The sequence below is a fragment of the Melanotaenia boesemani genome, chromosome 14 (assembly GCF_017639745.1).
Source record: "Melanotaenia boesemani isolate fMelBoe1 chromosome 14, fMelBoe1.pri, whole genome shotgun sequence".
In the NCBI taxonomy this organism is placed as follows: Eukaryota; Metazoa; Chordata; class Actinopteri; order Atheriniformes; family Melanotaeniidae; genus Melanotaenia; species Melanotaenia boesemani.
In genome coordinates, this window is record NC_055695.1 from 5,431,861 (window position 1) to 5,459,206 (window position 27,346).

At 38.9% G+C, this 27,346-nt stretch overlaps 2 protein-coding genes across 4 annotated transcripts in view; one reads left to right on the plus strand and one right to left on the minus strand.

Annotated features, from left to right (window-relative positions):
* LOC121652732 (carboxyl-terminal PDZ ligand of neuronal nitric oxide synthase protein-like) overlaps positions 1-27,346 on the minus strand; it is a 196,756-nt gene that overhangs the window by 164,620 nt on the left and 4,790 nt on the right. The window lies entirely within an intron of this gene.
* Positions 3,298-6,514, plus strand: LOC121652733 (E3 SUMO-protein ligase ZBED1-like). 2 transcript variants are annotated; one of them, XM_042005676.1, is made up of 5 exons: positions 3,298-4,034; positions 4,144-4,465; positions 4,767-4,919; positions 5,340-5,592; positions 5,671-6,514. In XM_042005676.1, exons 2-5 carry the CDS (start codon positions 4,233-4,235, stop codon positions 6,061-6,063), a joined length of 1,032 nt encoding a protein of 343 aa, XP_041861610.1. In that variant the 5' UTR covers positions 3,298-4,034; positions 4,144-4,232; the 3' UTR covers positions 6,064-6,514. The 2 variants fall into 2 exon arrangements, with proteins under 2 accessions (XP_041861610.1, XP_041861609.1); XM_042005675.1 differs by having other exon boundaries at positions 3,298-4,465.

Here is a 27,346-nt window from a genome sequence, read left to right on the forward strand (position 1 = left end):
TCATTTCCCCTCCATAAAAAGTCCTTCCTGATCCCAGCTTCTACTTCCACTGTGGAAATATACAGAAACACAGTTACCCATCGGCCAACTATACTTTAGCATTCAGCAGAAAAGTCAGCAGAGTGGTAATGTTGACACTGCAAACATATCCAGCATTATAAATGCAAGTCAACCTGCCATGCTACACACACACCCACACACGTTAGATCTTATTATGTGTATAGGATGTCCTGTTGTGTGTTCCTATTTGCTCTGTGTCAAGTCCATCTTGTTTTGCTCCTGCTGCACACATGCCACACAGCGTAGGTCTGCATACCCTTGTTGATTCATGGTCAATATTATGTGTCATGCAGGCTTACTCACTGTTTTGGTTTCTGCCTGTCATATAAGACTTGTGTCAGAGTGAAAGTTTAAATAAAGCTAAGTAAAAAAAAAATCCAGTTAAAAAAGTCACCACCTGGATTTAACTAAGCAGATAGGTAAGACCCTCCTATTGGATAATTACTGCATGGGTGATGATGTCTCAGCTGCAACAAGTTATTTAAGTTTAACTGATGCAGTGAGCAGCTTCTCATCTCTTCATCATCCATGTTGGAAGACGCATCCTGTGGTCGTGGAAAAGCTGTTAATCTGTTTCAGAAGGGTCAAATTATTGGCATCAAACAAAGAAAACATCTAAGAAGATGTTCAAACTACTGAAATTGGGTTAAGGACTCTCCAACTGTCCAAAAACTGGAAGGATAGTAACCATCATCTCTGAGGAAGACATGTGGTTGGAAACGTTGATCAGTGATCACCAACATTCAAGAGTCAAAATCAAATCATAAAAATAACAAAAAAAAAAAAAAAAAACAACAGTAGAACTTAATAGTGAAAGTAAGAACATTCCCATATGCAAAATGCGAAGGGAACTCAAGGATTGGGAATAAACAGCCGTTTAGCTTAAATAAAACACTTCTATGAAGATTATCAGGAAAAAAAAAAGCCTCAGTTTGCAAAGGCGCATAAAGAGTAGATTCTTGAGGAATGGAAGAAGGTCATGTGGTCTGAGGAGTCCAGATTTACCCTGTTCCAGAGTAGGACTGGACGACAATTCGATAACAATATTTATTGATCTATAAACGTGTGGTGCATAGAGGTCGGGGGTGAGGGGAAAAAAAACAAAATAAAAAGACAGTGATGTTAGGCTGAAGGGAGAGATGATTTTTGCCTACACTTAGTTTTGTTCTTGTTGAATGGTGTTTTTTTACATGGTGGCCTAGTCCTACCAGTTCATGAGTTACACACCAATTTCCACAGGTCTGTGTGTACAGCGTTCTCTCTTATTGCATGTTTACTTCTTCCTTTCTCCTAGACTTTTTTTAAGTGTCACATTCTCAGGCAACAGCAAATTCGTGATCTGCCCTCCAACTCCAGTCCACATTGCTAATGAGATTTTTTAAAAAGGCAGCGGCATCAATGTAACAAGCAGCCTTGATCAGTAAAAGAGAATCAGACATGCAAACACAGTTTCAGAAATGATTGATCATGTGTTTATCTTGTGTGCTGCAGCATCTGCTCTCTGGTTTCTGGTCCTGTCCAATCAGCTCTGCAGCAGCCCTGTGATGCTCCAAATCTGCAGCAACATTTGACTCATTAGATTTAGTTTTTAAAAGCTTTGCTGAAGTTAAATGAGTAATTTTACTCAATGTTATTATAATTTGATGAAAGAGCGCAGGGGTGAGAGAGAAATCCTGGTTGTCACATAATAAGGAAGTTAATGTCTAACTTATTGTTTAATCTGAAAGATCTGCAGGTTAAAGAGGTGTAAAATGACAGAAAACACTATTTGTTGTCAATGTTTCTATTCTCAGCATCTGATTCCTCCTGATTTCCTGCATTTGAGGCTTTTTTTTTTCTTCTTTTTGAGCTTAAATTTTTATTCTTTATAATCAGTAAAAGCTAGATAGTTGCAAAAGAGAAAAAGCACAGTGGTAAATTATGTTTGTTGCTACTGTTCCAGATTACTTGAATGAATATCAAGAAAGTAGCTTGTTAAAAGGAAATAACTCGCATCCTGCACTGGTGGGATGGTTGCACGCAATGCTTTGCAAAGCACAATATCTGCAGAAAAGGCAGAAAATAAGGGGAAGGCATTGTAATCATGCATCACAAATTAATCAAAGATGGGAAAAAATTAAACTGACAAAAATGACGAATGGCTGTGGTTCAGAGGAAATAATCAGAATAAATAGCTCATATTTATATTTTAGTTTGAATTAAAATCGAGATCTTCAATTAAAATTTTCTATTAAATCTCTACCAGTGAGACAGAGATGCCATGACAAGCACTTTGTTTTTATTCCAAGTGGGTTTACCCCAAATTTTTATCTTGACACTTGAGTTGATTTTCTTGTGCTGAAAGCCAGAACTCTGCTATTTATTCATGTGAGATAATGGATGCTGGCAAGTGCTCAAAGACACCAGTTTTAAAAATGTGACTGGCACGGATGCATCTCAAAGTGCTACACAGACTCATTTAAAATTAATATTCAGCAAACTGACGGGCAATTAAACGCAACTCGGATTTGACAGATCTGCTCTCTTGCTCCGAGTAAGAAAAAAGCTCCTCGATGGAAGAACAGCGGCTACATTTCACCCAATAAAAGTGGATGCTTTGGGGTTTTTGATCAAAATGCCAGTTCCAAGTAAATCGTAAAGGATATCTACTTTTCAGAAATGTCTAGAGCTAATCAGACATGTGTATGCTCTTTACACTGAAGCTTCTTCTTATATACATTTAGATTATACACTACAAATATAGCCAACTGATTGTTTTATTAGTCTGTCATTTCTCACTAAGCAGCACATATACGTCATAACAAAGCTGATGCATCTAATCAATTACTCTGAATCATATACACAATCTTAATTATTGCCCATTTTAATGCATTCCCTTTGTAAACAAATTGTGATTTTTTATTTTTCAATTAGTTTTTAGAAGGAATTTGAACCTCTTGTGTGTTTAAGTCCGTTAACAAATGCTGTATTACACCTGACTGACACCTTTCTTTAACAGATCTCACGGTCTTCCTCTACAGACATCCTTTCTCTACTTTTTCTTCAAACACTTCACATGAAACAGTAAGCGGAGGCGGTCCAAGCATCAACTTTCACTTTGTTATTCACAAAGCAGGATGAATGTACTAAAGCTGCATTTTGATATTGGGATTTGTGAGAAGATCAGAGCAGGCATGATGAACCAGATCATAAAGTACACACATGAAATACACAAAATGAACTTAAACTAGGGCTGTCATTTTAACGCGTTAATTAGATCAATTAATTAGAGCGTAAAATAACGCGTTATAAATTTTAACGCACGATTAATTATGCAATTCGAACATTTTAGAGTTGGCCACTTTGACCCCCGAACATGCGACTGGTTACGTCACTTCATGCGCCGTTAGTAGAGGCTAGTCCATACAACAAACAGAGCGGGCTGAGGTGAGCACAGAGAAATGGAGAAGAGTGCAGGTGATGCGAGCCAATCTTTGCTGGGGCCATTGAACGGCAAGTTTATTTACAAGAAGAACGCAGATGGGACAGTCAACAAAAACACGGTTATTTGTAGCTTATGTAGAAAAGAATTTGCTTTTCATCGAAGCTGCTCTAGCCTGACTTATCATTTAAACGCTAAACATGTTTGGGCAGGTTCCAGCGCTAACGTTGCGACTGCTAGTACTTCTAGCGCTCTTCGCCAACCCAAACTTACAGACTATGGTAAACGACTAAGCAAAGGCACCACAGATAAACTGACAAACTCGATCGCTAAGTGGATAGCAGGTGATTGCAGGCCAATTTCAATCGTGGAAGATGAGGGGCTAAATGAGGCGTTTCAGATAGCGTCGTCGGATGCAACATTCAGGTTACCTTCGAGAGGTACGGTAATGAAAAAAATCCATCAGTTGTATAGTGATGAAAGGAAAGCAAAAGAAGAACTGTTGGCAGGTTCAAGCAACCATGTGTCCTTAACAGGAGATCACTGGACGTCGGTGAGCAACCATAATTATTTGGGGGTCACAGCACATCTAATCGATAGTGAGTGGAAGCTTAAATCTTTTGCATTAACTGTGTGCAAAACAACGACCCGCCATTATGCAGATGCGTGTGCCGAGCAGTTTGAAGCTGTGATAAAGGACTGGAAAATAGAAAGCAAAGTGTCAACCATCGGGACTGATAGCGCAAGAACCATGGTCGCGGCAGCACGCCGGATGCCTTACGAGCATATTCCATGTGCAGCTCATATGCTCCAAAGAACCATTACAATTTGCCTTGAGGACAGCAGCTTTGACACCGCCCTGGCAAAGTGCCGCAAAATAGTCGGACACTTCAAGCACAGCCCTGCCAGCACAGAAGAACTGCACCAGCAGCAGGCAGCCCTCGGACAAGCCAGAGAGCCATTGATTCAAGACGTATCCACAAGGTGAGACTGTCCACTACTATCTATAGTTTTTTGCTCCTAAAGTGTGTGTGTGTGTCAATAAATCGATCACTTTAATTTTTGTAAAACCCAATATTGCAACAAACATTGTCTCAAAGGGGCTGAAAAAATAAAAATAACAGTAACATCTATAAAAAATATAAATAACGTAAACAATAAAAATACCAATAACAACAGTAACAATGTGTGTGTGTGTGTGTGCTTTAACTATTGTACAATGTGTTTCTCAAAAGCTAAAGCCCCTTGTGGGACTAATGCAGTTTTTGTTTCATTTTATTATAAGATGGAATTCAACCCTCTTAATGGTCTCACGGTACCTACGGAACCAGGAGGCTGTGAACACCACTTTGGCTCAACAGAAGCACAACCTGGCCACACTGACCAACCTAGAGTGTGTCAAACTACAGAAGCTGGAGGATGTTCTTGAACCCTGCAGGTATGTCCCTTTTTGTCGCTCTCTCTCACATATACACATCCTTTCGCACACCTCACCTCTCATTCTCTCTTCCACCTGTTATACACTCAGCTCTGCCTCTGTGTCATACAACTCTCTCTCTTTCTCACTCTTGCACACAATTCTTCTCTCTCCTTTAATTTTCTCTTCTGCTCCTTCCTACATCTTTCTCTATCTTCACTCACAAACCTCATATCTCCCATCCTTCTCATACTCTCTACTCATTTACACACAAATACACAAACAGACCTCACCTCTCTCTGCACTTTTCATACACTCATATCCCCCTCCCTCCCATACACCTTTTACTCACACTTTAGCTCACACATACACATGCACACACACCCACAATACCACTAATGGATATGAGTTCATTATTGCCCTGTATTTGTTCTACTGCAGGTATGTGACGGAGCTCCTGGGAGGGGAGTCTTATGTGTCATGCTCTGTGGTGCTCCCCGCACTCTGCCATCTTAAACGTGTTATGGAGCCCACTGATGAGGATCAAGGCTACATGATGAAGTTCAAGACCACCTTTTTGAAGGACTTAGACACACGCAAGGCCAACATCAACAACAGATGGCTGAAGATGGCAACTGCCCTTGACCCGCGATTCAAGGACTTGAAGAGCATACCCAAGGATGAGAGAGACGAGGTATGTGGGTGACTGAGACGTTCAGTGTTTTGGAAGTTTAAAAAGTGTCAAGCAAAAGCTAACTTTCCATCTTTTAAGGTGTGGACCTGGCTTGGAGAGATGCTAGCAGAAGCAGGACCTGCTCCTGCTCAACCCACAGAGGACGAGCCAGCAGCCAAGAAGAGCCTGCTCCTGCTATGTTCTTCAGACTCTGACTCGGACAAGGAGGAGCCGAGGCTGCTAGCCCGTTACAAAGCTGAGCCTTGCATTGGAATGCGTGAGTGTCCACTGGAGTGGTGGGCAGCTCACACTAGTGCCTATGGACAGCTGTCTTCTATTGCTCGCAAATACCTGGCTACTCCTGCGACCTCTGTGCCATGCGAGAGACTCTTTTCTCTTGCAGGTAACATCATACAAAAGAAGAGAGCAGCCTTACACTCAGACAATGTAAACAAGCTTGTTTGTCTGAGCAACTGGCTCAAGGAGACTTAGATTCTGTAACTTAAGCAAAGAGGGAAGGTTGATTTGAGGACCTGTAATTGTGGCCCTACTTTCTGTAGTGGGTTTCTGGGTTTGTTATGCCCCACATGATTTTTTTTTTATTTTTTTTTATCTAGAAACAGTGTCATGTCCTCCTAACAAGTAATGCCTCTTGACTTCACGTTCTTGATGTTAAACATTTCAAGGTATGTTATCCTTGTTTTGCTGTTGTTTATTTTATTGAGCACCTGGTTAAGTGCCTAGTGTTATTTATTGTTTTATTAACTTTATTTGCACTGCATTTTTGAATAATGCACCCGTTTTATAGGTTTGCTAGACATTTTTTTTAATTTTATTTATTTATAAAAAACACTGAAAGTGTAATTTGCTTTATGAAGCTTGGTATATATTTTGGGCAAGATGCCCTTTTCAGATGTCAGCAATAAAAGAAATGTGTATTTCATATGCTCTTTTCTTATTTGATTAGTCATTCACTATACTGCAAGTGTTCTAGAATTCAAACTCTTTATTTGGGGGCCGTCAGCAGATATGAGATTAAAATGCGATTAATTAGATTAATTAATTAGAAATCCTGTAATTAATTAGATTAATTTTTTTAATCGTCTGACAGCACTAACTTAAACTTAATGTTACAGCAGGGATGATTATGGAGATGTCAGTGGTGATGAAGATAATTAGGATGATGATGAGGACAGGGATGATAATTGGGATGCCAATGAGAATATAGATGAGGATGATGGGGATGAGGATGCAATGAGGATGGTGATGAAGATGATGAGGATGGCAGTGAGATGGATAAGGGTTAAGCAGTGTTGTTTTCGTCAACGATGACAAATTTATTTCGTTGACAAACTTTTTTTCATGACGATAACGAGACGGTGACGAGCTAAAAAAGGCTCTGATGACGAAAACATGACGAGACGTTTGTGAAATTTTGTTGACGAGACGAAAATGTTCAAGGGCTGATTGTCCGACATTAAAAATGCACGACATTTCTGCCTCGTGAGCACAATCTGTCAGTCAGCAATGCTGCTGCACCTTGGCCACGCCCACCACCAGACGTGCAGCGCACACAGACAAACAGTTTATTCATTCATATGTTAACCTTTCCCATTTTCGGAGGTTACGGCGTCGCTGACGCTGGTGAGTTTGCTCTCACAGTTCTTTTGATGGATCACTTCAGTTCCGGTATGTTTTTTCTGTTTAAAACAACAATGGTGTCCAGTATGGTTCAGTGTCTTTATTAGCTTGTGGAAGAAAACAAAAAAAAAATCTCATCAACTTAATTCACTGGGTGTTGGACAATCAGTCCAACAAGGCGGTTACCACACAAATTCAGCGAGAAGATCCAGAAATCTGAAAACTTGTAATCCCAAAATGGACCAATCATTAGGGAGTACTTCCATGTAATTGTCTGCGTAGCAGGAGTGTACGTCAGGTCTGGAAGAGGTGCGCGTCGGGCCTCCGCAGAGATACACAACACCTACACAGCGTCATGGAGATGCAGCGCGAGTATAAATCCGCCTTAAGGACGGCAATATTATATTTAGTTTATTTATTTATGGCAAAGAATAATATCAAAAGCATTTCTAACGACTTTAAGTACACAACTACAGTGTGAAAATGAAGTATAATCAGCATTTTTCTTCTCAACACGCAATACGCTTGTTACTATGACGACACTGTGTCCTGGGGATCTTTTATGAAAATTTAGAAAGCTGTAGAACAGAAGCTGAAGACCATGCGGATTAAGGAAACAGAAATAAGTATGTGCGCTGTGTTTGTCAGAGGTCATACAGAGGTAGTCGGGCCTTAGTCATGATTATCAGCTATTCTATGGTTTCTTTACTCGGCATCAGCAGAGTTGTGAAAAATGTTTGTTTTTGTACTGATTCTACTTACTTTAAATTGGCCAAAAAAAGAAGAAGATCCAGACAGTCTTTTAATGGCATTGAAGCACACCAAAAATACAGGAGAGATGGATATTACTGGACAATCCCCTTAGAATCGGCTTTTTAGTTTAGTTTTAGCACTTTTAGTTAAATTATTCATTCTTATGTCCAATATTCATATAATGGTCACAGCTCTGTTTTCTTTTAACTTTTGTTTTGTTTTTTTAGCTTACCTAATCTACCGACTAAGGATGGCCATTATTTCTGCAATTAGCTATTCTGGATGTATTTTGACACAAATTATTTTGATAATAATCAAAAACTAAAGCAACTTGGGAAAATGGGTCATTTAGAGAGGACACAGTCGAGCAGTCACTAATTTAATCTTCAGTTAGAAGGTTGCTGGATCGATCCCCTACTTCCCATGTCTGCATGTTAAAGCATGTGGGCAACAACATGATCCTCACACTGCACCTTCATGCGTTGCTTGCTTGTTAGTCTCTGTGGATAAAAGCAGCTACTAAATGAATGTAATATATTGAGATAGATGAGACAATGAGCTAGTGTTTCTCATTTCCCAACTCTGAGTTAGTGCTTATGTTTTTCACCTTTTTTTACCTCTAGTGCCAAGATGATGGATGATGGTGAGAGTGATGGATGGTCTCTAAGCTCTATGCCTCAAACCCTCCTTCCCCCTACAATCAATTAAGTAGGATCCTCTCCTCTGAACTGTAAATGAGACAATCAGTAAGATATACATCATCTTTTCCTGCTCCACCTCTGATGTAGTGCACGGCAGGAAAAATGACAAGCATGTCAGCTGGGTGAAAAACAGCAAGAAAGAGCAGGACCACAGCGATAAGGGTGTGAGCTGATGTTGTATGCTGATACCAAAAGTTCATTTCAAGCCATGGAGGCCCTCTTACATGAACATAGGGCCATAAAAGATGTGTTTGTTAATCTGATTTTTACCCTTTATGAAAGTACAAAATGTCAGAAATCGCTAGCGTTAACACCAACAAGGCGCTGTTGGGGCCTCACAGAGAAAACAATGTGGTACACACAAAAAAGAGAGAAGAGCCACGTACTCACCAACACTTCTGACATTCCCAGCAGGTATTGTAGACTTAAGAGGAAAAGTAGCAGAAATAAAAGGCATCACATAAACAATTACTTCCAGCAACCAGTGTGGCTGTAGAGAGGAAAGTTCAGCTTTCAGAGCAAAACTCAGCTCAAGTTGCCATGGTTGTTAAGTCAATTCCTCCACTCGTGGCCAATGCTAATTTCAGAGTTCGTTCCTGTGAGCCAATGTCAGTTTCAGACACCGTTTGGTGGCGGTAATGGACTGGTATGAAGCCGTTTTAAACCACCTAATGCCCTAAAATACTTGCATATCCTTTCTTTAAAAGCTCGCACAATTTCTACAATTGTTGTCTTCGTCTTTTCGGTTTTTTTGTTTCCTTCCTGATTCTCTTCTGCTTCTCTGGTTTGTTTCTTTCGCTGGTCACATGTCAGCTATTCTGCTTGGTGGTATTGCTCCATCTTCTGCATCAAGCGACGGATGGCTAAGCTCCCTGAAAACGGGCCAAATTACGCGCATAACCAACGCAGAAGACAGACAAAGCAGTCTGTCCCCGTATCTGTCTCCTGCGTCGAACATAAGGGTTGATGTTTGCAAAGGACATATCTTATTACGTATGTAAAGGGAGCAATAATGTGCCTTTAGATGTCCAACAACAATGATTTTTTTTTTAATTATTGCTCATTCGTGTAAATTTAGTTGCATAAAGCGAAAATCAAGACCTACAAAAATCAAGATTAAATTTCTTTCAACTTTGCAGCCCTAATGTAATGCATACATGTTCATGTTTTATATATTATTCTATGCAAACTGATCTGAATCACTGCATATTTTAATGTTTAAAAAGGTGATTTTAGATCTCAGTAGTCTTACCTTCTGGTTAAATAAGAAGTTTAATGACAGAAAAGAATAATTTTTAAAAGGTTACATATTAGGGAATTGTCCTTGCTATGGTTGTAATATGGTTATATGGCTGTATACACTGGTTGTAATATTTATATATATATATATATATATACTCTACTGTTCAAAAGTTTGGGGTCACTTTGCCATGGGATTCAATAGGGAAGTGACCCCAAACTTTTGAACGGTAGTGTGTATATATATATATATATATATATATATATATATATATATATATGTGTGTGTGTGTGTGTGTATACACACACAATATGATTGTAATACTGCAGAGCAGGTTTTGTGATGACCAGTCTGAGACTACAAAAGCAGTGGATTTGTTCTATTATAGTACTTCTTTGTACTTGTTGGAATAAATATACCATTACAAGCTCAGTTTGACTGCAGCTATATATAAATAAACATATTTTGCACAACTTAACCTGATGTTTTCCAGCGTTGTAATCATCTCAATGTGATCAGTGTAATCACGGCTGATTTGTGCAAAGCTTTTTGTTTTTCTTGCTGCTGATTAGAAAATGTGCTCAAGGGATGGAGAAATGCAGGAGACAGATGCAAGCAATAGAATTTGAGAGGATAGATTATAAATAAGACAAAAGAGAGAAAAACAAAGACGCTATAACAGAGAATCTTATCCACATGGAGGCTGTGAGAAAAGCAGGGCTGGCAGCAGTAACCTGTGACTATAATGAAAGAGTCTGTGCAGGGGGAAAGGTTTCATTTAACCATATTGGTGGGCAGCATCATTTCATCTTTCTTGCCCACACACATACAAACACACACTCTTGAGAAATAGCAATCTCTGACCTTCCTATCATCCCATATTCTTGAATCTCTTTCATCTATGCTGATTTAAACAGCAGGGTAATGATTGGAAGTAATGCTAGTCAGATTTTTGTGCCTATGAATTATAATAGCTTGTGCGGCAATGGTTAAAGTTTTCACAATTTTCACAAGATGATGAGAGGGCTCCATGGCGTTAAATAGCTTTATTCTGTCTGTGGAAAACGCCAGATTCAAATAATTATTAACTTTGGTGTCGAACATATTCTTTCTAAAACTTTATATAACAAAAAGGAACACCTAGATCACAACTTTCTGACATTTTAAAAGCATTAATGTAGGTGGGGGTTGTTATGCTCATGGAAAAGAATGAGGATTCAGTGATGGGGCGCTGGAGAGCCGAGATTTAACATAGGACAGAGGAGGACTAAAATGCAACCGGTAAAGAAGTGTTTGACAGCATTACAGATACAGGAGGAGGAGGAGGCAGATAAGAGGAGGAGGGCCAAGTGCAGGACTGAGATGCAGCCTCAGAGAGGAGATGGGAGGAGGGACGGTTGCACTGGGGAGATAACACCAAAGCTGATAGATGAGGGCAGCTCCAAGGTCAGCCTGGAGCAGCAATGACTACATAACATTATCACTTGTATGCCACAGACTGTCTTTCTTACATCTTTGTGTCTTTAAATGTGAAACAAGAACTGGATAAGTAATGTGCTCAATTAGAGATGTTTGTGTTTTTCAACTAAATTTTCAAAAATAACAAAGCAGCAATACTCCACATAATGTCAAAAAATGTTTGTGTTTCTCAAACTTCTTTCCAGCATTATACCCCCTGTGGGATCATTTTGAACCAAGTGCCCCCCCTAAAGCAACACAAAACTTGTTTGGTTGGAAACAATGCTGTGCCGTTAGTTTCATGACTAAATTCATTGCAAACCTTCTCTTCTCACTTAAGCTCACAGTTTTTATGTAAACATGTTAACATTGAATATTTCCTCTCCTGCTGTTTTCCCTTCATACTTTCTCAGAATAGGATGTGTTTATAAATGTGCTCAAAAGCAGCAAGTTGTGGATTTCTATTCACATCTGTAGATTCATCCAGCTGGAGCCAAAGGTTTTCCTACAACTTGTTCAAATTTTCCCTGTCCTGAAGCATGCTGTGCTATTAGACAAAAGGCCCAGATTTAACTTTTTTTACTGTTTCCATCCAGCATCTTCTCTGCCAGAAAATCAGCAGCAGGCAGGAGGAGGTCTTCAGTGATGGTGAAGGACTTTTTGGCCTTAGCAACGAACACATACACCACAGCCTACACTTGTGATGATGCGGTTGAGGCGTTTTGAGTTGTGCCTTGTGTTGGTCTGAGTTCAGTCAATTTCCTCCTAGATGGATCACCAACATTACAGGAATGCTTTGTGGTAAGATGTTGCTGGTGATGCACTGGCTGCTGTTAGCTGATATTCATTCTTTTACAGCACAGGATGTTCTTCCATTTATCTTCTGTTCAGTTCTTCAGTGAATAAGAAAAATGCCTTTTTGTGATTTGATTATCTTACTAACTACATATTCTTCTGTTCAACTCAAATTATTTTCTCTTTGAAATTAATGGACCCATGTAGGATAGCTGCAGGATTTAAACTAAGAATGTGGAATGTTTATATCCCATCTCTGTATGTACCTCCATTTTCTTCTCTGTTTGGGTGAATTTATTCAATTATGAACAATATACTTGAAATATGTGGACATTGTGCTTCACTTCATCCCAATGATTAGCTTCTTTGCTGCTTTAGTCTGCAACCCACAGACTAGCCTGGCGACTTACTGGACAGAGAGCAGTATTGCATGGTGAAAGCGGGCATTGCTTTTGCACAGCTGGTCCACTTCTTGCTGCCTTTACTCGTTGCAGTCAGCAGCAGCAGCAATAGAAGTAAGCCGTCTGCACATTCACAGTGTTTTTCTTTATGGTTGAACAGTTACATATGTAAGAATACATGATAACTTTTGTTAAATCCAGAGCAATAGTTGTCTGCTGTCTTTAATGAATGTCTAGGTTATGTATTTTAGATTACATGGCAAAAGCTCCAAATCTTCATTAATTGCAGCTTAAATAAAAAAAAAGAAAGGAAAAAAAATAGGCATACATGCAAAAAGTGTCCTCATTAAGAAATGATCAGTTACAGTTTGTGTATTCTAATACCACGCTCATCTAATTTTACCAGAGCAGTTTTTGCAATTAGCAACAGCAATTAGGGAATCTCTGTTTCAGCTGGATAGAAGATTAATTCAGTACTGTTTGGTTTGGCTGAATTTTCTTTTGCTGAGGAGAGTTACTGACTGAGTGTAATGACTTGGAAGCATCTAAGTGGCAGCCATAATAAGAGCAGCTCAAATTCTCAAAATGCCAAGAAAAATATCTTTAGTGCTTTCTTTGGTATATAATTCTGCATGTGAAACACTGCATCATTCTCTATGCAACATTTAGCCTTATTTCCTCACAGATGCACTGAGATTCATGTAAATAAATAAATGGAGTAGGTGAGCAGTTACAAAACACAAAAAATATTAATAACTAATAACAGATCCACAAACACTCATTCCATTTTAGGAAGCGTTGACAGGTTGTTGTTGTAGTCGGTCTGATCAAACTGTTTGAAGTTTTACATTCAGGTGACTTGTTTTTAGTCAGTTTACTGTCAACATGGTTTTATGAGAAATTCAAACCATTTCTTCCAACCGCTATGATGGGACATGTGAGGTTGCTAGCTAATAAAATGGACAAGCTCATAGTGCTAACAAGGACACAAAAGGAATATAGAGTATGCAGTATTATGTGTTTGATATGTTTGTAGGAACATATCCTGCACTCCAATGTGTTTATACACTGCCTTAAGACTGTACAAGCAGATCAAGATGATAAAGTTAGCTGAAAGCTAAAAAGAGGAGGTCTTGCAGTGCTTTTCAACATTTCAACATTGGATGTCACGGTAAAGGAAAAGATCTGCACACGGGACATTGAACTGTCAGCAGTGAGTTTTTGTCCATATTTTTTCAAGAACCAAGATCAAGAAGTTCTGGTTCCATGCTGGAGGCTGATCTGGAGCTCCTGGAGCTGATTGTCCAGAGAAAAGGCTGCAAAAGCTGCTGAACACAAGGGACAATTATTTACAACCTTTGCACAACACGATTAAGAAACAATGGAGTGTGTTCAGTTAGAGGCTTCTTCAAGTAGCTGCGAGACAGAAAGGTGCAGAAAGTCATTCCTGCCAACACCCATCACCCCTCAAAAAAATATAACTGACAATCAATTATTTCTTAAAAAAAAAAAAAAAACATTTCGCCTCAGGGGATTAATGTGGCATTTTCTCATTTTCATTTAATTTCACGACAGCTGTCAGTTTTTTGCATGCATGTTAATCCTTACTTTACCTCAGGATATTTTACAGTAAGAAAAAGTTTAGAACCGTTTCATTTCAATAAAACAGTTCATCAACAACTTTTCTGAAAAACACAGACATCAAATGATGTATTTGCCATCTTTTTAAATGAAATAAGAACCAAATCCCAGATCTAAATAAAAAAATAACTGATACTTAAAGTTTTGGACTGCAAGAAACAATGTGAAAAATGCCAAGTCAAAGTCTAAAAAGGCATTTTTACACTTAATTCGAACAGCTTGGATCAATCATTGCTTCATGATGTAAAATAGCCAATTAGGCAACGCGCCATAACATAAAAAGCAGATGCTCTGTGCATAAAGGTGAAGAAGAGTGTATAGAAGCTGAGCTATGAAAACCATGCTAAGTATGCAGGCAGTATGCAGGAAGGGTGCGGGGGGGTGCTTAATCAAGGGGAAGGGGAGGGGCAAGGTAAAAATGTGGAATGAAGAGGAAGGAAGACCTAAGGCAGGATAAAGAGGAGAGAGACAGGAGCAAGATGAAGAAAACCAAGAGAAGACAAAGGGGAGGAGTGAAGGGAGAAGGGAAAGTGGAGGTGCCTAAGAGGAAGAGCAAAGGAGGAGGTGGTAGCAGGAGGCAAGGAAGAAGTAAAATGACTGGAAAAGGAATACTAAAAGCTCTGCAAAAAGACATTTATGTAAAAAAAAATGAATGACAAAGAAGATAATGACGTAGTCATGAAGAAACCTTATTCATTTAACATCTGGATTCTCCACCTGTTCCTAAGATCGTTCTTATATGTGATCACATTCCAACTGCAACTGTGAATTTGAGGCTGTGCAGATAATACAGAAATCAATAAAAGCAAAAAGAAAAATGTTTCTTAATTTTAACTCTGCTTTGCCAGGTGATGTTTAAAGAACAATGCATTGAAACTGCTATGATAAATGTGGGAATTTCAACCAAAGCACAGAAGAAAGTAAGAAATTTGTTTCACAACAGCAGATAGTACAGATGTAGCAGTCTTTGAAAGTGTAGCCAAAGTTAAAAGAACCGAATTAAAAAGATAACAATCTAAATAAATTCCCCAGTTAGGCGAGGTCACTTCCTCTTCCCTTCACACCAAGGGTTGATTCTTTCCTTTTTCTATAGTTAGCAGCCAGTTTTTGTTTTGTCCAGTTAAGAGCTGCTTGGATATCTGCAGGGTTCCCCCAAGAATCCCTAAGACCTGGAATGACACGAGCCAACAGGACTCTGTGCTTCTGTGTTCTATCTCATATCATAATTCACTTTCCTCAAGGGAGAAATACACATACTCTCTTAAGAACTGGAAACTTGGATTGAAATTCAAAATGGGCCTGATATTCGAGCCCCATTCAGGTTGAGAAAAATTCATTCAGTGCTTCTCCACCATAATTTTAAAAAGAATTATTTCTGAGCTGCATCTCCTCAAAAGTTGTACTCTTGCCAACATTTTTACACTTTGCACTCTATGAAAAAAGAGAAAGAAATGCAACAATACCATTACCATGTCCTTAAATCTACTTTTTTCAATGCTTCCTTCTAAAAAGGATGAAATGAAAACTCCAGACACATTTGCGTGCTTGCTCTGACTGACAGATTACAAATAAACATTGCTTTTCAGCTGAGCATTCCTCATCCTCTGACAGCTTACACCTCTGCCTGGTGCAGCATCTTCTCCAGAGCACCTTTTCATGTATATATGCTGCAGGACAAAGGCAGCCAACCAACCCAGCGCTCTCCTGGATCACTGGTCTCCTGCCGGCTGCCTCAGGGCACAACTCAGGCCCACTCTCCAATTTATCGCTTACATTTATAGAAGGAGGTGATGGAGAATCAGGTGGCATGTGGGCTGATGTTTGTGGCTGTGAGGACGATTATAAATAGTCTAGATTTTAAAAAAATCAGCAGAGGGAGAGAATCCAGAAGATCCTGTGTGCTGTTACATTACATTATCTTGTCAGGGAATAAAGACAAGCAAGTGAAGCAATGATTTGTAAGCAGTAGCATCAAACTATTTCGGTTACACAAGTAAAAATGGTAAGATGAAGGGATCAAAGGCAGTAAAGATGTAATTAGAGAGCGGTTAATACTGCTGACAACTCAAGCTTGAGGCTGTTTGCCTATTTTGTCGTTGCCAGCTTAAAGGCTGAGGAAGGTTCTGTATGCATACTCTTAAAACTGGAAGATATCTTCATTGTGCACAAACAAAATTAATTCCCATCTATAACAATACCATCAGAAGTGCAATCCCTCCATCTACCATCAGGAAATTGAAGGACCAGGTTCTGTATTTCTCAGAGGATTATTTACTGTTCTCTAGATTAAAATGTTCATAAAGTTCACCCTGATGACACATATTTTAATGGCATGGCAGATGTTAATTATGAGAAGTGAGAGATCAAATTATGTCTGTGTCTCCATTAGTTACTGCAGGGACTGACAAAGGCCCCTACACTTCTGAGAAAAGACCCCGTTAATCAGACAACATTTCAGTCGGCCTCTGATAAAGGGCAGATTGTTCAAGGGGGCCTCTTGCGATGAACAGCGTGAAAAGGTAGAGTAGATGAAGAGGTATGGGAAAGGGTGAGGAAAAAGCTTGATTTCATAGAAAAGAAGGACAGGCCAAAATGAAGGGAATTTGAATGAGATGATAATAAAAAATATGTTGGGACATGAAGGTGGAACAGTCAAGAAATGTAATGATATTTAATGGACGAGCTGGGGCTTCACCAGGGAAACCAGGCAGGGTGGTGTATGTAACCTGCAGACACTGAGCTGTCTAGACACAGACACATGCATCTTTTTAAGAGGAAATAAAATGGAACGAGGGGGACGACAGGAAAGTCTGAAAGACACTGCAGGATCAGTAATGAAGCTATTTGGTGAATAGTTGTCTGTGTGTGAGGCAATAAACTGTTGTAGACAGAGTCTTTTCTTTGTCAAAGTTAGATGTTCAGGGCATGATGGATGACAGAATCGCCCACTGGTTTGTCAACTGCCATTCTGATGGCTTCTTCAGGATATTACTGAGGTAATATTGACTTTTTGGGAGCTAAAGCTGGTGATGCTTGTACATAAAAGTGGAACTTGATTTTTAAAAAACGCCTTAATTAAAAAAAAAATATAAGACTTAATGTTTCATGGACATATTAGTTGTTAGGTGGTGGTGATCACCAGCAGTACTGCATCTCTGGGTTTTCTACAGAGTTCCTTTGCAAAATTATTCAGACAACCAGTAATTTAAAAGGATCATATTGGTTGTTGTGAACAACTAAACTGTAGAAGACCAATGAAAAAAAACAAAATCTTCCAAAAGTATTGCAAGCGTATGTATTAACCCATACATGCATATGTATTCAGCTTTGGCTCGGTCATTCCAACACGTCAAACATTTCCCCTTAAATCATTTGAGTGTTAGTTTAGAAGTATGTTGCTCTGCTGGAAGGCTAATTCCTACCCTAGCCTCAAAGGTTTGGAGGACTGAAACAGATTTTTCTCGAGAATTTTCCTGTATAGTAAAAATCCATCATTCCTGATGTTTTCCAGTCCCTGCTGAAAATACAGCAGATGGTGGTCCTATGGACAGGTGCAGCAGGCTCTGTTGATTCTGGGTTACTTCTGGTCTCTCTGATCCCCGCGATTTAACCCCTTTTGAAATATTTGTTGCCATGCCATATTTTCTCCTTTTTGTAATGACGGATTTAATGGTTCTCTAATGGAATTTTTAAAATTTCAGATATTTTATCGTGCCCATTATACAGAAATATATATTTTTTTTGTTTTGTTTCTTTTTTTTCTTTATTTCATTTCTAAAATTTGAACTATTTGTGTGGATCATTTCCATTTAAAATTCTTTTGTAGCTCCAAGAGACCACACAGAACCTGAGTTGGCTGTTATACCTGTTTACATTTTCAGTGGGTGAGATGCCTGACAAAGGCTGCATTTAAAATCCTGACTGTACGTGTTTGACACTGAAATTTAAACCCTGGCCTTTTCTCTGTTTGTTTTTTTTACACAACACACTGCCTTTTTGTAAGAAATTGCTTCCTGTAGCGAAGAAGTGAATAAATCACTATTCAGCAACAGCCAAGTAACTAAACATTTTTAATTAAGCCTAGCATGTTAAAGCCTTTGGCTAAATCAGATTTCTATGTCGTATATTGAACAGTTCTAAATTAAAGACAAAAAGACTGAGCCTGAATGTGTGTGTGTGTGTGTCAGCAGCTCACATTTACGATGCCTTAAACAATAAAACCAGTTAAAGATTAGCCACCTCTTAAATACATATACATAGTATTCGAAACCTCCTGGAAAGGTTGACTGGAAACTATAGATAAACAGATTCAGCTGATTTACACGTCAATGTGATTTACATAAAGGCTCATCACGCTCACTTGATTCACCAATTCAATCACGTCCAGGGCAGAAAATCTGAAGTTAAGAGTAGGAGGAGCAAAGCAAGGGAGAGTTAATGAGCCTTTATTGACCCACTTTTTGACCTTTCAACTGTGACCTCTGATAAAAAAAGGACCGAACTCCTGAGCTCTCAAAAGAAAAGAAAGATGGGTTAAAAAAAATACAAAGACATGCCTTAAAGTACTCCTCAAAAAAATTTAAACAGCAGTATAGGGGGGGAAAGTCCTTTAGGGTCCATCTTTACTCATATGGTTTAGTTTTAAAATGAGTTTAAACAGAAATCTTTTGTTCTCACATTGACGATCAGGATCATTAGATTAGAGATATTTGAAAAAAAGGGTGATCAAAATTGGTATAAGATGGCAGGAACATTGCTATTTTCTACTTCATCATCAAGTACAGAGCTAAAGAGGCCAGGGTGGCACCGGCCACAGCTGAAATCTGACTGGACACCACATGGGCCACCTCAAGTGCTTGACAGATCACTGGAGAAGGAAAATGTATTTCCAGACACCCATGGATCAACCAGTGCCACTATACCAGTTTAGAGGAAATTTTTAAGTTGTTTAGTCGTCCTTTAAAACTCTTTATGTTTTGGCTGGAGATTTCGAGAAGAGTTTTTGTCCCTGTGCAAGTACAACTACAAATGTTATCTAAGACTAGTAACCTTATATTAGCATGAAGCTACATAGCAGTGCTAATCTAGATATATGGTAGCACTACAGATACTGTAGGGCAGTGGTCTCAAACTTTTCAGACAAAACCCCCAAGATAACATATGCTGGTGTTTGCGACCCCCACCCCCACCCCCATGCGACAACCTAGTGATTAATTATGTGATATAGCAAATGGGGCATCTTGCAGCCATCCTCTAAATATATGGCTGGAAAACTGTCAGAATCGTCATAAATAAGTGGTATAAAGTGGTTTTTGGTGGTTCACTGCTGTGACAAGGCACCTACATACCCAAAACCAGCTTCTCTATTAGTGATAATGTCAAATTCAGATTTTTAAAATAGCATGAGTACTAACTTCAATGTTTGTGTTAAAAAAATTAAGGTGGTATTTTCAAAGAATTATGTTTTCATTAATGGTTTAATTTTGACAGCCCTGGTAAAAATCCCAAATTATTTGATAAATATAGGCTATTAATTTTTTCTAGTTACCTAGTGACCCCCTGAAATTATCTCGTGATTCCCATGGGGGTCCCGACCCCCAGTTTGCAAACCACTAGTGTAGAGAAACCATGCCATGTTTAGTTTCCACTAAGTGTATTAAGGGACTACACATAAACTAAATAACAAAGATTTCACATTAAAGCTGAAAATAAACTATAAAAATGCTCAAAAAGTAACTATTGTCTCCAAGTTACTTGGCTCTGGCTAAGCTAGAGCTACATGATCTAGTTTAATTTAAACAGGTGGCTAGCAAGGATGCTAGTTGATTTTAAAGTAGCCACAGTATGAAAATGTGGAGAAATATAGCCTGGAACCTGTCTTGTTTTGTTTTGTATAGGAAGAAACACGTATAAAGAGAAAGGGAGATATTTCTGACTTTTTTGTAAAGAAGAAGGAGTGAGTTCAGGCCGAAGCAGACCCACCACCCAGTGTCAGCAGCCCCAACAGCTCCCAACATTATAGTCAGACACAGTGATCCAGTCCACCACCAGCAGAAAGCTAGAGCTGCTAGAGGGAGAAGTCATTTATCCTCCTATAGCAGTGTTAGAGAGAGAAACAATCATTTCCTTTCATTGAATAGCCCCCCCTGATAAAGTCTCTTCCACTTTCTGGCCACCCCATGTATAAAAGTCTAGCTCCGCCACTGGTCACCATCAATTTTAAATCTGTGTATATATCTAAAAAGAAATTTTTTTTTGCTGTTGTTGTTTGTTTTTTTAAGTTATGCTTAAAAATCAAAGCATACAAATAGGCACATGGCCACAGACAAAGTAGTCAATTACCATTATCTCAAATCACACTTCATAATAGGTACCGGAAAACCAATTTCATGTTGTGGTTAGGTGCTAGACAAGCATTTCAAATAGATTGCAGGATTTTCAACAGAATCCAGACATGTCTAAAACAAATAAATAGATAAATACATACACAACCTTCATGGACCACTGTCCGATTTCCATCCTGAGGTATAGTAACACAGATTTAAATATGTCAATAAGCACAATTGTTGAAAGAAACAGAAAGGAATTGCAAGTCTACGCAAAGAGAAAATGCTTAGGCATAAATAAAAATAAAGAATAATTAAAAAACTCTGGAATAAATAAATTGTATCAGTCCAAGCTAACATGTGCTGGGTGTTATCAGGGGTTTGTCCTTCATGAGAGCATACATGTTGTTATCCAATCAAACCTCTCTTGTTGAGATCTGGTGGATGAAAATATTCACCCACATGACACCATTACTGGTTTGAGCTCCAAATCCTAATTAGACCACTTCTTCAGAGCAATTTGGGCATCCAGTAATGAATGCAGGAACAGGAACAGGATTTAATTCAGGGGAAAATAGCCTCTCAATCTCCGAGTGGGGAAAAAAAACAAAACAAAAACAGTTTAATGGTCAAGCAGAAAAAGGCCGATATGAAGTGAGCATCTGAAAACCACCACCAGCTCAGCTGATGTAAAACTCAAACATCTCATATTTGACTATTCAATAAGTTAAATCCAGTAGAGCTGTAAGGGTGTGTGATGGGGGGCTGGTGTAATCAGAAGCAACATGAGAGCCTCTTGAGGTTCTTTCTTTTGACCTGACATGACAGTGTTACTCCTGAGAGGGTGATTCAGCCTCATCTGTGGTAAACAGAGCGAGCTGCCGCCTCACTGTTGCTGTGGTGAGGGAGGATTGTATCTTGGCATGTAAGGAGAACAGCAGCTTTGTTTGCCAAGCTCTTAATAAACTGAGCCTGGCTTGGTTCCCGTTTGGTTTCCAGCCACAGAAGTTGTGGCTGTGGATATATTTCACTGTAACTGCTGCTTCTTCAGTGACCCCTTTTTTTCGCTACAAGTATTTTAACTGGATTAAAACTTTTTTTTTTTGTGAGTTTTAGATAAAATGAACAACTCTCGAACTTTCTACATTCCTTCTATTATGTAAATGGGATCAAACTGCAAAACGTGGCCATCACTCAGAGTTTTCGTACGTCCCTGCTGTGGTAGATGATGACAGAAAGGCCACCGAGTAAGCCAAGGCTGTGCACTGATGCAATGCATTATTCTAACTGCAGCATGCCGTAGGTAAGAGATAAAAAGAGCCCGTTTGGAGGACTTTCTCAGTGCAACACATAAATTCATTTATTAATCTGAGTGGATTAACAGAGGCAGGTTAAGTCTGACCATCATTAATCTACACTAGTCTAAGAAAACAATCCCTTCTCTTTTGTTAATGTTTGTCTGAAAGTCTTACTCATTACCTGCCAATACTTCAGTGCAACTTCCCCTCCAGTGCGGAGGCCAACTCCACCAATGCATAATTCAGAAAAATTTACATAAAGCATGAAAACTAGCTGAGGTTGTTGCACTTGGGATTGATGAGTGGTTTGGGAACAACTCAGTGCGGCAAAGAAAATGAAGACAAACGGTGTTCACACTGCAATGGTGGAAAACTTTTCCCTTCAGAGGCTGATCTCAGTGTGATGGACAATGCTGGTTATAATTATGTAATAACTAAATATGTCAGGTTTTGGGATTACCATAATTGTTTTAAAAGATGATTATAACCGTCTTCACTCAATGGATGAAAATAATGTTAATTATAAAGTCAAAATATCATGTTCACAACTGATATGCACAGCCCATCCATAAAAAAGAAGTCAAAAACTTTCATATTTGATTGTTTTAATAAACTTCTGCAACATCTCAATATTTATTTCCATCCAGAGTTGCATTCATTTTTCTCCAAGATCTTGTATTGATGATGGGAGAGAATAACCACTGCACGAAGCCATCTCCAGCACATCCCAAAGTTTCTCGATGGGGTCCAAGTCTGGACTCTGTGGTGTGAAAATGCTGTCTCATGTTCCCTGAACCACTCTTTCACAATCTGAGCCTGAAGAATCCTGGCATTGTCATCTTGGAATATGCCCACCCCACCAAACCTGCTCATTCAGTATATTCAGGTATCAGCTGACCACACTCTTTGGACACATAATGTTGCTGAACCCAGACCTGCAACTGCAGCAACCCCAGATCATAGACTGCCCCCACAGGCTTGTACAGTAGGCTCTAGGCATGATGGTGGCATCATTTCATCTGCCTCTTTTCTTACCCTGATGCTCCCATCCATCTGGAACAGGGTAGATCTGGACTCATCAGACCACATGACCTTCTCCCATTGCTCCAGAATCCAATCTTTATGCTCCCTAGCTAATTGAAACATTTCTTTCTGGTTAGTCTCACTGATAAGTAGTTTTCTTATGGCTCCCTCCAATCCCTTGAGTTCCCTTTGCATTGTGTGTGTGTTACTTTCACTAGTAAACATAGCCCGATAATTTGACCCCTCTGAAACAGACTAACATCTTTTCCACCACCACAGCATGTGTCTTTTAACATCGTAGTTTAAGAAATGAGAAGTTACTTGTTGCATTAGTCGGGGTTAAATAACTTGTTGCCAACTGAAAGATGATCACACATGCAGTAATCAACCAAAGGAGACTCCTACCTATTTGCTTAGTTAAATTAAAGATGGTGACTTTTTATTGGGTGAATTTCTTTTTATTATTTTTGCTTCTCAATTATTTACTTTTTGCTTACAGCTACTACAGATGTTGACTTTGTGTCTTCTTTAATCATAGTGAAAAAAATCAGACTTAAAACAAAAGATAAAAAAATTATCTGAAACTGTATTTTTTTCCAGCTCTGGTCACTGAACACAATGAAAACTTATCAGGTTTCAGTCAACACTAGTCACAAATACAATTGATAAATAAAATTCACTAACTGTGACCCCCCCCCCCCCCCCCCCCAACGGGGAGTAAAGGTGACCAGAAGCAGACAATAAATGGTCCTTTTACCATCTTCCAAACCAGTACACCACAATGGAAATGCAAACCAAAGGAAAGACCTTCCGTTTGTTTCATTTTTCATAAAAAGGTACATGATGCATGTCAGTGCTGACTTTAAGCTTTAAGAATACATGGAAAGATAATACATGATGAAATGACAGTAAAGTCCAGATTTGGTTTTCTGCTCAAACAGCATATTTACATTTTCAGTGCTTCTTTAGAAATCTGTGTCAGGACTTTTCTGATAAGGAGGGGATGATAAATTCCAGACAAGGTCCTGATGGGAAATACGCTGAGTCAGTCACCACTGCATCATGAGTGTATTTTCCTGTGTACACTGGAGATGTAAAGTCTAAGTCAAACAAGCATATAACAAGCATATAATTACTTCAGCGAGCCATTTAGCTGACCTGTCACAGCCAATAACGCTGCCTCACCACGATGATTCCAGTTTGAGCATGTTTACATCACACTATATCGGTCACTATGGGGAAACTCTGTCAAGTTCAATGATTATTTACTCATATTAATTCTTTTTTTTTAATCTGCTAAAACAAAAGAGAAGCTGTCAGATCAGGTTGCTTCCTTCTCACCTCTATCTCTACATTTTTCCCAAGTCACTAAAGATAGCTGCTATTAAGCCCCTCCTAAAGAAAAGGACTCTAGATGCCTCTATAATGAACAACTATAGACCTGTCTCTAACCTCTCTTTTATTTCCAAGATTACTGAAAAAGTTGTATTTCACCAGCTTCATGACTTTTTAAATGAAAGTGGAAATCCTGATAAATTTCAGTCCGGCTTCCGACCTCATCACAGCACTGAAACAGCTCTGGTCAAAGTGTTAAATGACATTAGGTTGAATGCTGATTCTGGTCAAGTATCAGTCCTGGCTCTGCTGGATCTCAGTGCTGCGTTTGATACTGTCGATCACAGAATCCTGTTGAACAGGCTGGAAAACTGGGTTGGACTTTCTGGAGCGGTTCTTAACTGGTTCAGGTCCTATTTAGAAGGCCGGAGTTATTTTATTACAATCGGAAGTTATGAATCTGAGCGAGTGGCCATGACTTGTGGAGTCCCCCAGGGGTCAGTCCTTGGACCTCTTCTGTTCAACTTGTATCTGCTCCCTTTGGGTCAAATATTACAGAACTATAGCATTAATTATCACAGTTATGCAGATGATACACAACTTTATGTGTCTCTGTCACCAGATGACTGCAGCCCAATAGACTTATTGTGTCAGTGTCTGGAGCAAATAAACACCTGGATGAAGGAGAATTTTCTACAATTAAATGAAGACAAAACTGAGATTTTTCTGTTAGGTAGCAAAGAGAAGAGGGTCAGGATTGGCAAACACCTGGAGACTCGGGCTCTTAAAATCACCGACCAAGTTCGTAACCTTGGAGTGTTGATAGACTCAGATCTGACTTTCAGCAGCCACATCAAAGCTTCACTAAGAAGCTTTTTACCAGCTCAGAAACATCAACAGAATTAAAAGTTTAGTCTCCCAGAAAGACCAAGAGAAACTCATCCATGCATTCATCTCCAGTAGACTGGACTACTGTAATGGTCTTTTAACAGGACTTCCTAAAAAGAGCATTAAACATCTGCAGCTCATCCAAAACGCTGCTGCTAGAGTTTTAACCAGGACTAAGAGATCAGAGTCAGTCACAGAATAGATTTTAAAACCCTTCTGATTGTTTACAAATCCCAGAATCGTTTAGGCCCAAAATACATCTGTGATATGTTCAGAGAATATAAACCTAGCAGAGCTCTTAGATCCAAAGACTCTGGTCAACTAGTCCAAACCAGAGTCCAGACTAAACATGGAGAAGCAGCATTTAGCTGTTATGTTGCAAACAAGTTGAACAAACTGCCCGTGGAGATTAAATTTTATCAAATGTAGACACTTTTAAATCCAGGTTAAAAACATTTCTTTTCTCATGCGCCCATGCATGAATTCTTCACAGTAACTTTTTAACTTATCTTGCTTTTCACCATTTTAATGTAATTTATTATTTTATTGTGATTCTTGCTATGTGTTGATGCCTTTTACTATTCTATATATCTGTAATGCCTTTGTTTTATGTAAAGCACTTTGAATTCTCCTGTGAATGAAATGTGCTGAACAAATAAACTGCCTTGCCCTTCAGTCCAGATCAGAATAACAGCCCATAAAAAGTGTGAAATCAGGACAAAGCCTTGATAGAAAGCAGAAAGAAACTAAATTCTACCTCCAGTGAACATGCAACGGTCCTGGTTCAGCTTAGCAGGAAGAAAAATACACAAAGCATCTCTATTTCTTCCTTTTCCTGAGCCGAGCTGCACCACTGTGCTCTTTCAGCCTCCTCAAACGACTCCTCAGACACATCTAATCTTCTCATCCCATGCTGTTCAATCCTCCTACGTTCAGTTAGCCCAGCAAAGGCAGATTAATGAGAAATTAATCCTTTTAATTCACTATAAAGGTCTCCTCTTCTTTTAACCACTTAAGCTGCTTCTGGTCTTTTCCAGATTACAATAATAATAAAAATAAATGTAATTGATGTAATACAAGATCTTCATCTCAGAATGGGGAAAAAAGCAAGATAAGTCAGAATTATGGTGTTTTTTTTTTCTCTGAAGCTCTTTCAGTCTAAATCAAATGGTTCACAGCAAATACTTATATAGATGGGGAATAGTTAAATTTTCAGAGAAAATTTTTTAAAAAGCAAAAGATTTACAGAAACATGATTGGCTTTTTCAGTTATTCAATTTTACATCTAAAACTCTATTTTTCATCATATTATCACAAACAGACTCATCAAGTGAGGTTCAGTCTTAAAAGAGAAAAAGTTTTACAAAGCAAAGTTTAAACTGATTTTCCATCTACTTCCAACTCACTTCAGAGATTAGTAGTTAATAATTGAAGCAGCATGCAAAACAATGCCTCTTTATCTAGCTCCATTTGTATGTGATCGTGTGTGTGTGTAAATGTGTAGATTTGCTAGTAAAGGTAAGATCCTGCTGGGTTTCTGCATCTTGCCACACTGCAGGTGGCTATTTCCTGCTTTGCCGTGTCATTAGCTCTTTATCAGCTACTGGCTTACAGGTGACTCATACACACCATGAACGATGACAGCATGCATCAAGCGGTTGCTAGGCAGCCAGCATAGCTCTAACTGACAATGCAGAAACCGAGGCTGATACAAATCTTAGAACAAAAACAGACACCACAGGGGTGTCTCATTTTTACAAAACTTTCTTTCTGAAAATCCACAAGGCAACAAAAGTTTCATGAAAACATCCACTAGAAACGAGAGGAACAAGGTTTGTGTCGGCTTTTTACCATCTTGTGTTTCATGTCAGTAAGAAAGGTTGTGACTGTAACTTAGTGCGGAAATAAATTATTCTGATCATTGATGCCTAAGAAAAGTAATGTTTAGCCTTTTACCTTTATGTAATACAATCAAACTAAAGTATTGGAGCTATCAAAGTCTATATTTACACTGAATGTCAGGGAGAAGTGGTCAGATAACCGATGAGGAAGTGTTAGGTCAGGTTTCTGAGAGGCCTGTGCTGCAGCATGAACCACGTTTAGTAAACCCAGAACTTATTGTCTTTCCAGCTTCTCTAACCTTCAGAAATGCAACCATGTCACCTGTTTGTACTCCCAGGATGTCACATCTGCCTCATTAGTTCTGCAAAACAGGAAGTTGTTGTCAACCTGGCTCACTGTAGACTCGAGTGTGAAGAATGAGTTCTTAAAGCAG